At 43.8% G+C, this 10,404-nt stretch overlaps 2 protein-coding genes and 1 pseudogene across 2 annotated transcripts in view; all 3 read left to right on the forward strand.

Moving 5' to 3' along the window:
- On the forward strand, nt 1–119 carry LOC120586389 (uncharacterized; annotated as a pseudogene).
- Nucleotides 120–175: 56 nt separating this feature from the next.
- Nucleotides 176–10,404, forward strand: part of SLC45A2 (solute carrier family 45 member 2) — a 38,506-nt gene continuing 28,277 nt past the window's right edge. Inside the window, exon 1 of the mRNA XM_039842706.1 lies at nt 176–1,619. Coding sequence (XP_039698640.1) covers nt 1,495–1,619 — 125 coding nt within the window. The 5' untranslated portion in view covers nt 176–1,494. The remainder of the gene's footprint in view (nt 1,620–10,404) is intronic.
- LOC120586217 (alpha-methylacyl-CoA racemase-like) lies at nt 3,317–9,320 on the forward strand. The gene is made up of 3 exons (XM_039842713.1): nt 3,317–3,634; nt 5,684–5,827; nt 6,845–9,320. The coding sequence occupies exons 1-3, from the start codon at nt 3,388–3,390 to the stop codon at nt 7,027–7,029; spliced, it is 576 nt and encodes a 191-aa protein (XP_039698647.1). The 5' UTR covers nt 3,317–3,387; the 3' UTR covers nt 7,030–9,320.

The raw sequence follows: 10,404 nt of genomic DNA on the forward strand, positions 1-10,404 counted from the left end.
CACTACGGCCATGCCACCCTGAACACGGCCGATCCCATCTGATCTCGGAAGCTAAGCAGGGTCAGGCCTGGTTAGTACTTGGATGGGAGACCACTTAGAAAGCCCAGGTGCTCTAGGCGTTAAAAAAATAAAAACACTTAAATATTTATAATATACGTTAAATGAATTACTATAATGCTTTTTATTAAAGCTTCCCCCCACCCCTAAAGTTTACTTGTGCTTTAATTCTGAAAAGCTTACTCTTGCTCTTCAACCATTTTTAGGGACCTTCCTATAATGTCGTGTTTCCTGTTCCGCTCAGACTTTTCATTTGAACTCAGGGTTCAGCAAGGAAAATAAGACTCACTTCAAGTCTTTAAAACAGAGGAAATTTAATGTAGAGAATTACACTGGTGATAAAAGAGCTGAGAAGCTCAGGGGACAGTGAGGCAACCCAGATATGAGCAACACCAGGAAGCCAGGACCATTCCTATATCTGCAGGGACGAGGGGCAAGGTAGTGTTACCAGGACCCAGAGGCTAAATCGCCTGATGGAAACGACCCACAGTAGACATGCAGCCACTGCCAGAGACCTCCCAGGAAAGAGAAAGGGAGGGATACCTTGATTTCTTCCCTTCTCCTGCCCCCCATCTTTTCACCAGCGCCTCCATTGGCCCCATATACCTACTAGCCAGAGAGCAATGGAACCTGGGAAATGTAGCCTTTTATGATACAGAGCATGGAGGGCATTGGCAGGAAATGGAGCTGAGCAATTAGTTGGCTGGCACTGCAAAATGTAGTGTGTGCACTTCATTCAATAATTCTTTTAGCAAATATTTATTGAGGACCTGCTAGGTGCCAGGTATCATGCTAGCTGTTAGGGATCCCATAATGAGCAAAATAGATTTGATCACTACTCTTAAGGGGATCAGAGACTAATTCACATAGGAGAAATAGAATTAACACAGAACCATGTAATTGTAGAGTGCGTTAAGTGCAATGATGAACAACATCATAGTGCTAGAGAGTAATTTAGAGGAAGGGTGCAACCTTTCACTTTTAAGGCTAGTTAATTTTCTCTTGAGGTGTGTGTGTGTAGCAAACTGTTCAGGAAAGGACAATATATCTAGAAAAAGATTATAAAAAGATCAGCCTATTAATATTTCGACTCAATACCTGCATATAGGGCTTTATTATCTTAAAGCTGTGCATACGAGATTGTGTGTTTGTGACAGAGAGAAACAGAAAGACAGACTGGGAGAGGGAACAGTGCAAAGGAAGTTTCTTTTAGAAAAACCTTCTGAGGAGCCAGAGAGCTCTCAGGAGCTAATCCCCCCCGCCCCCGCCCCTCATCATAACTTGTGATCTTAGAGGCATGAAAGAATTTGAGCCCCTCCCCCAGCCTAACTATCTTTATTGGCTGTTCAGCCAGGCACCAAGTCAAATCCAGCTCACAGACCTCAGGAGACACTCAAGAGGTGGTGGGTTTGCAGGCAGGTTCCTCACCCAGTGGCCATGGGCGGCAACAGTGGACAGCCTAGCATTCATACGTACACATCCCTAGGTGAGGATGGCCCCTTTGGCTTTGTGGAGCCTCCCAAAAGACTCACAGGCAGGCTCATCATGCACAGCATGGCCATGTTCGGCCGAGAGTTCTGCCTTTTCACTCAGACTGAGGCTGGTGCAACTCTCTCACAGCAGAGCAGAGGTGAGTGGAGACTGTGCAGATCTTTATTCTAAGCAGAATTTCATGCTGTAACCTTGAGAATGACCCCAGCTGCCCAAGTCCTGCCAACTGCCGAATTCGGCTTTCTCAGACAATTATGTGAGCTACCTGGTAATACCCTTCCAATGAATTCTTTTGTACTTAAGTCAAGATTTACATGGAAGGAGTAGAAATGGGGAGACCAATTTACATAAGATGAAGTACAAAAGCAAGTTCAGAAAAGTGAATGCAATGTAACATTATTCATGTAAATCAATTCCACAAAATACTACTACGTGTTGCATAGTCGAATATGGTGTATGAATAACATAGCTATAGCATTATTGGACCATATACCACAATCATGGGAGTGCTGTGTCTTGGATGGTGGGGTGAGGAGGAGCAAAGAAATATAATTTTGGGTGGGAGTTAAAGGAGACTTAAGCTATAGAAGGAGTTAAAAGCCACTGGCCTATGATCTATTTCCTCCCTTTAGCATGGGGATGTCCTGGGAGGCTAAAGGAAAATGCAGGTGACTCTCCTTATCAGCTAGACAGGTTTAGTTTCTTCTGAGGCCTCTCTCTTTGGCTTGCAGAAGATGGCTGCCTTCTGCTACGTCCTCACATGGTTGTCCCTCGGTCTGTTTCCTGTGTTCTAATCTTTTCTTATAAGGACACCAGTCATCTTGGATTAGGACCCACCTGTATGACCTCGTTTGACCTTAATCACCTCTATACAGGCCCTGTCTCCAAATACAGTCACATTCTGAGGTACCGGGAATGAGGACTTCAATATATGAATTTTGAAGGGACACAATTCAGCCTGTAACAGAGGGTATATGTCCAATGGAGAAAGACCTGAAGAGTCATGAGCGATTTTCAATGTGTAACAGAAGAAAATTGGAGCGAGTAGTGCTCATCAGAGCCAAATGAGAGGACTTTAAAAATATTTTGATTTTCCACCTGCCATTTCTACAGATAGTTACAGTTTCGAGGTTTTCATTTTCATGCCTAATCTTTTTTTCTTTTTAAATTACGAAAAGAAATCGCAAATAGCCTTACTACTTTTACAAATCGTTTTCTCTCTTATCAGTGTGCCTGTGTATAGGTGGTCTGCCAATTTTTGACCGTTTTGGAATTTAAAAAGAGCCAGAAGTGCAACTGTTAGAGTAGCTTGATCTTTCTTGTTGAAGGTAGCTAATCCACAGTTTATAACTCAAAATGGAAAGAGTCTAGAAAGGATCTCAAGACCTTTGTGGATGCAATCATCGGGTGGCTAAGAAGTACGAGCGATGAAGGCGGCAATATGTAGCCTGCAGAAGAAAATACTTGAACTTAGTTCATAAAGATTTATGTACTTTTTCTCAAGGGACGGGCAGATGTAGGGGCTGAAATGGCACAACGGCTGGGATCGCAAGGTAAGAGTAAAAGCGTCCTGAGAGATCGGTGACAGGACACAGAATCTCAAGGTCAAGCCCAGGGGCAACTTCGGACTTCGCAGCAAAAGGAAGAGTAAAGCTGTTCAACGGACTTCTTGCCCGCGACTGGGAGGCGGGGCCGTGACGCGCGCTACTGCGCAGACTCCGCGGCTGCGCGCAGGCGCACGAGGGAGGGGTCGCGCCCTCGGGGCGGTGCTCCCTGGCGGGGTGCTTGAGATCCGTCCTTGTCAGTCTTCTCCGACTTTAGCTAGACACGCAGGGTGTTATGCCTCTGCGGGGCATCAAGGTGTTGGAGCTGGCCGGCTTGGCTCCAGGCCCGTTCTGCGGTATGGTCCTGGCTGACTTCGGGGCGCGGGTGGTGCTTGTGGAACGGCCTGGTGCTGTAGGCAACGTAAGATTATTGGCCCGGGGCAAGCGCTCGCTGGTTGTGGACCTGAAACAGCCCCGAGGGGTGGCCGTGCTGCGTCGTTTGAGCGCCCAGGCTGACGTGGTGCTGGAGCCCTTCCGCCGCGGTGAGCCCCTGGCTTCTCCGAGAGGCCAGACTTGGACGGTTTCCGAAGAAGGGAGGGGGCCGAACTGTTTGAGGCTGCACCTGCCGCATTTTTGCCCTGTTGCCACATTACCCTTCATGTCTCTGTCTTTCTAGACTTTTCTGTTGTATTTGATTCGATTTCTCTTTCCGCCCTTGAGACGATCTTCCATCCTTGGAATCGGAGATACAGCTGTTGCCCTGGTTCTCCTTACACCGCTCCTGACTTCTTCCCAAGTTTCTTTCTTTCTTTTCTTGCCAAACACTCATTTGCAGCTGCATTTCTTAATGGTTTGAGGGTCATGAGCCCTATGAGAATCTAATGAAAGCCATAGATTCTCTCTCCGGAAAAGGAGGTACATTGTCATTTGGTTACATTTCGAGGGTTGTGGGCTAGAGGTTTGGTGTACCCTCTAAAGCCAATCACAGATCCAGGCCAACTCTTCCTGCTGTAAATGCCGGTGTTACCAAGTTCCAGCGTCAGCTGTTTCATTTATATGTCTTCCTGGAGCCACCTTATCCATTCCCATTGTTGTCACCTTTTATAGACAGCTGGTGCCCAAATTTATAACTGCGCTCCCCTCTTTTAGAGCCAAACGGTCGCAATACGCAGGTCCTGTACGTCCCTATCTGACTGCTCCCTGGCACTGCAACTTCTACAAATCCCAACGCCAGGCCACCAACTTCCCTCCTAAAATAGCATCTCCTCTTTCTGTATTTATCTCAGTGACTGGAACCAGTGTCCACCCAGCTGCCTGACTCAGAAACCTGTACTTCATCCAGGACTCCAAATCGTCCTTTCACTTTACAAGCTTTCAATTATAACGAATCCAGTCATTCTTTCTCCTTTCTATGTATGACTCGATTCTTTCTCTCCACACCTTTGGCAGCTTCTTTCATTCTGTTCTAACAGTCTTTTTGAAACTGTTGTTTCAGTCTAGCACCACTCTCATCCATTCTCAGACAGCTGCCAGAGTAATCTCTCGCGGATACCAATCCAAAGCTTTGCCTGCTATATAGCAGGAAGTCAAATGTTCAGTGAGTTAATTGAATGTCTGTGGGGCACCAGGCATATTTAGAATGTTAACTCATGTACTCGCACAGCCGGATTTGAGGATAATATAATTAGGGTTATATCATATTTTAATAATGCCCCATTTGAAGATGAAGGGGGTTTAACAGAGTTAAATAATTTATCCAGGCTCTTGCATTTAGGAGGAAAACAGAGCTGTGAAAAATAGTAGCTGCCAGGTGAGGGGATTGTGGCTGCTGCTTATCTTGGAGGATTAGAGTTCTTTTGTAATTTATCATAGCTTTAGGAAGACGATGAGGGTTAATGCAGTATGCAATCTTTTTTACTTTTAATCCCAGGATACTTCAGGTGCCAGTTAACTGAATGCTGGGCAGTAAATGTACTTGCCGATCAGAGCTTTGATGCTAATGTGTCTAATCTTTCTTTCCACAGACATTTACTGAGCCTTTTCGCGAAGGTACTGGTGCTAGGAGTTTCAGAGGCCTGGCATGTATCAGGCATGAATCCTGCTGGAGGAGTTTCTGAGCTGGTAGGGAGGGGGGAATACATACATAAGTACAGCAGGATGTAGAAGGTGGTAGGCACCAATGCAGCTGTTGACAAAGAAAAGGTCTAAAAGGAATAGCAGCTTTCAGAAGTGAATTTTTGACCAAGTAACAGCCCACGGTAATTCTTCCAAGAGAACCAACCATTTCTAATAAATTACTAAGGAGAAGATTTGAGAAACTATAAAGAGACTGGCGAAAGGGATAAAATGCCCACTATAGGGTTTGAAGAGGCTTGACTATTCCTGAAGGAAAAGCATTCTGGGGCAGAGGCCACACATTCTAGAAATGATGGCCTCACTCTTTGGGTTCTTAATTTCTGGAAACACTATCAAACCCATAGCAGATGTTTTTAGTATTACTTGCAAGAGTGCTGTTTGATGTTTGTCACAGAAAGGGGAGTATACCCACCCTCAATTCATGCTCTCTTAAAAGAAAAATTGTTACTTTTAAGGCGTCATGGAAAAACTCCAGCTTGGCCCAGAGATTCTGCAGAAGGAGAATCCAAAGCTTATCTATGCCAGATTGAGTGGATTTGGCCAGTCAGGAAGATTCTCTGGGGTAGCAGGCCATGACATCAATTATTTGGCTTTGTCAGGTATGTTAAAAAAATTTTCTCTACACTTTTCATTTTGTTTCCAGTCAAGATCTACAGTTAGACTAATTTAAAAGAATCTTTAATGGTGAAGATTTAAATATCAAAATCAATAAGGAGAGTATGGTTGTTTAAAAAGGGTTGTTTTGTCTGGGAACAGCCCTTCTCAACCCTTCGCCCCCACCCCCACCCCCACCCCTTCTTAACACATTTGAGGGATAATGTATTCTCACTAGTAGCACCCTTACTGCGTTTGTAGAGTCAGTTCTCAGGCAAGCTCCTACTAGGAAGTAAGGGGCTTGGTGGTAACAGGGATGGTTGCTCTGTAGTTTGAAAATACTGATATAGTTTAATTATGACATTCCTCTCCCCACATCTTCATTGAGAGTCATTGCTTGAGTCACCATTTTAGACTTCTGTGTATACTAGGTAAAGCCCGTGGTCGTAATATCACTTTATTAGTTTTTGCCTATGAGAACATGTCTTAGAATGGCCTAATTCTAGAATTCTAAAAACTGTGTGTTGTTGAGTAAAAGAAGTCTGAAAATTTCTGTGAGTACACATTTAAAGATTGAGGAAAAGAGTGAGTGTAGGATTGATTTTTCACATCTATTTTAAAATTTAATTCCTTTTTCTTGTGTTTGATTATTTTCTTGCATCTCCAATAAGAATGGAAGTGCATAATACTGTTAACCCATAAACTAAATTGATAACAATTTTTCTTCCTGAAGCATCTTTTTTATTTTACTCAGTGAGTAAAAACTTAGCAATAAAATTCTGAAAATGTTAGGTGGCATACAGTTTTAGAGAAGAAGAAAACAAAAAACAAAACAAGGAACCATGTCCGAGGGAAAGCCTGTTTATAGATACGCTGAATAGGTTCAGAATTGGAAAAGCATTATGTAGTAGTTTTCACTAAGATAAGCAACTAGAGAGATCGGTTATTCCTCTAAGATGTTCATGTATTTATTTAAAAGAGACATTAAATTTACAACAAGTGTTCCCCGATTTTTTTTGTAGGTGTCCTGTCAAAAATTGGCAGGAGTGGTGAGAATCCGTATGCCCCACTGAATCTCCTGGCTGACTTTGGTGGTGGTGGCCTCATGTGCGCACTGGGCATCCTGATGGCTCTTTTTGAACGCACACGCTCTGGCAAAGGTCAGATCATTGATGCAAGCATGGTAAGTGTTAATTGGGGGAAATGATACGCTTCCCATTGTTCACAAGTACGCTGTATCGCTGCCTCAAATCCGTTTCCGATTAAGACAAGATTATTGAGATTTGAATTTTAAATTCAAGTTACCAAGGATATTCTTTTCTTTAAAATAGTCTCATGTCCTTTTCATGTGTCAGAATGTCATAGTTTGATCATCTGTTTGTGGAGTCAGTTTTTTAAAAATTTTGTGACTCACTTGAGTCTGTTTTAATAATTTTCCCCAAGCTACCTCTTGTGATTAGAATATAATGTTCAATCAATCCTTATTCAATATGGGGCTCAAGAAGTACTCCTTAGCAATAGAGAGGATTCTTAAGGATGCTAAGGTAAAATGCACGAGTCTAGACCTTCCTGCTGCATTTCGTAGGGGAGACCTTGACATCATGGTGCTTTGGTGTTTTCACTGTCATTCCTTGAGCCTGTGCGTCATGTTAAGCTAGTCACTTTCTCTGTGTGATTTCTTCTAATCCAGTCTCATTTGGAATGCATTGGTATTTTAAAGAGGAGGAATCCAAAGCGTAGGAATTTGCCCAGGGTCTCACAGTTAGTTGGGAAGAGCCTAATCCAGCGCCTAGTCCCACGCCACACGTTTGCATGTGGACAGATCTTCGGAGGTAGCATGAGGGATGGACTTGAGAGACTTAAGACTGGAGGCAGAAAGATAGTTGCTGGGTTATGCTGAGAGATAAACGCAAGTACTGAGGTAACTAATGGTAGAACGGGTGTGGGTTTAGGGGATATTTGAGATTTGGCAATGCATTGGCAGCAAGGGGAGAGGAAGGAATCAAGGATGGCTCCCCTATTTCCGGCTTGGGTGACCTGGCAGATGTGTCACTGGCACCCTGGGAGAGGACTACTGAAGGAAGAGGCAGCATGGCACAGGTTAAGAGCGCAGGCTCTGATGGCTGACTTCCTCCATCCCAGCTCTGCCATTGTCTAGCTCTGTGATCTTGGGTTAAAGAACTTCTCTGAGCCTCAGTTCTTTGTAAAACGGAGATAATAGTGGTACCTGCCACATAACATTGTTTGAGAATTAAATGAGTTCAGCGTTCAGGGTAAACAGTGCCTGGCACTCTGTAAGAGGTCGTCGTCGTCGTTGTTAGAAGAAGAAGAAAAAGAAAAAAAAAGAAGTCAGTTTTGGTCATTTCAAGGGTGAAGTGCCTTTCAGATGTCCAGATGGAATACTTGAAGTTAGGGACTGGAAACAGATTTCAGTCATTTGGGAGCCACGTGAGACTGTGATCCGCTGTGTTAGGGGACACACCACGGGCATTTGAAGAGTGGGCAGAAGAAGAGAAGCAAGTGCTAAGGAGAACTAAGTGAGCGACCAGAGGGAATGTTGTCACGGAAACAGGGGCAAGAGAAAGCACCGAGAAAAAGGAATGGTCAGGGGTCGTATGTCCGTGGTGACCTCAGGAGTTTGAAACCGAACGTGTAAATTGGCTATGTCATTGGTGACCTTTGTGAAAGCTGTTTTCTGCCATAATCCCTCCCTCCAGAGCCTCGGCTTGCACTTCTCTTCTCAGGCTAATCAGGCCCAGCTCTTGACTGCTTCTGTGCCCCGTGATGCTGCCCTCAGGGTACATTTCACATTGTCCTTTGTGTCCATCTCTGAAATGATGTCAGTAGGAGCTGTGTGCAGCTGCTCTTTTGTCTCCAGCTCCTAGCCCAGTCCCAACCTGCAGTAGAAGCAGCAGCAGTGCCAACTTTACTTACTCTAAGCCCAGTGAGTACAAGGCTGGGTGCTTTGCCTGTGTCTACCTTCCTTTGATCCACTCGACTGCCTGAAGGAGGTATGCTCTGTCTCATTTGGCATTTGAAGACTTTCAGCCTTGGAAAGGATAAGTGAAAGGAAGTCTAAAGAGTCAGAGGCAGTGCCCTCCGCAATTTGACTCTGAAGCCTAGGCTTTCAGTCACTGCCCTTTACTGCTCTCTTCAGGCACGGTATCTGTGGCCCACAGCGACTGAACGAAGAACAAACATGGGCCTTGGGAGTTTTAAGGAGAATTTAAGGCTAAGGACTTATTGAGTGATAATTTGAATAATTTGCTAATGGGCTGTTGTTGCTTATTTGTAGTCAAATATCAACAAAAGTTAATTGCTACTTTCATCGGACTGTATCTAATGATTAGGAAGATGGTAAGATTTTAGTATATGTGAAAATATTGTAAGATTTACTCAGGGTTCATGTTTGCATTAGGATGTAGTGAGTGTTGGCTAATTACTCAAGGCCAGCTCGATCAGTAAAGCATCGTATACATTACTTTCCACATCTCTGAGAACCCTTGTGATACAAATAGGTATAGAAGCTGAATTACTTTATTCTTTTAGGCCAGTAGTTTTCAGATGTTTTTAGCAGCAGAATCTTTGACTCAGGCCCGCTACTGATGACCTGGAGTCACCTCTTCATAGTACTTTTTCCTCGGAAACTGTAGAGGTAAGACAACTGTGGAACATGGGGTCCATTTTCCTGCATTTACCCCCGGTCTGGGGAGCGTACCTGACTTGGGGAGCTGTGCATTGACATGCAGGCCTTTGGTCTACATGGGTCTACATGATGAGAAGAATATAAAAGGTTGGGAAATGGAGGCTGCAGTTTCTCTGTATCACAGGGCTCTTGTCTGTGGCCACATAAACTGCTTAGGAGTGAGGGGGCAAAGGAGCCATGTGCCTGGGGAGCCTGGCGAACAGATGAGGATTGTAACTGCTGTGTCTCTTGGCCTGTATCCTCTTATGGCACTAAGTAAAGGTGAGACCAGAGTAGAACCTGTTTGTAAGCAGAGACGCGTGGACATGGACAATAGACTAGTGGTTACCAGAGGGTGGGGGAGGAATGAGGGTAGGTAGTGAGGCAAAAGGGATTAGATATGTATGTGGTGACAGAAATCTAACTATGGGCAGTGAACACACAATGCAATATATATATATACACATGTTTTGCTATCGAATTGTACACCTGAAACTTACTGGATTTCGTTAAGCAATGTCACCATAATAAAAATAAAATAAACGAATAAATAAATAAAAATAAAAATAAATTATTGTAATTAAAACAAGTGAAAAGAACCGATTTGTGTCCTGAATGGGCCAAACTGGACCCATAACTCTGTTAGTGCATCTTTTTTTGAGAGCCTCATTGGTATATCTAGTGTGTAAGAGATTGTATATATACATATATAATTGTGTGTATCATTATATCTGTGTGTATGTATGTATGTGTATATGCATATGTATATGTGTATGTATAAACGTGGGGACTCACTCAGATCTATATAACTCCGTTTCAAAAAAGAGCACTGCCATAGGCTGTTTATACAAACTCCGCTATTTGGCGATGTCAGATATCAGAACCATAAAATGAGGC

This window comes from Pteropus medius, unplaced genomic scaffold (assembly GCF_902729225.1).
Source record: "Pteropus medius unplaced genomic scaffold, Ma_sr-lr_union100, whole genome shotgun sequence".
NCBI lineage: Eukaryota > Metazoa > Chordata > Mammalia > Chiroptera > Pteropodidae > Pteropus > Pteropus medius.

Excerpts from the sequence above, each read along its gene's own strand:
- LOC120586217 (XM_039842713.1), top strand. The coding sequence starts at position 3,388 with ATGCCTCTGCGGGGCATCAAGGTGTTGGAGCTGGCCGGCTTGGCTCCA. Across the intron at positions 3,635-5,683 it reads GCTGGAGCCCTTCCGCCGCG|GCGTCATGGAAAAACTCCAG; the intron begins GTGAGCCCCTGG and ends GTTACTTTTAAG. Across the intron at positions 5,828-6,844 it reads CAATTATTTGGCTTTGTCAG|GTGTCCTGTCAAAAATTGGC; the intron begins GTATGTTAAAAA and ends TTTTTTTTGTAG.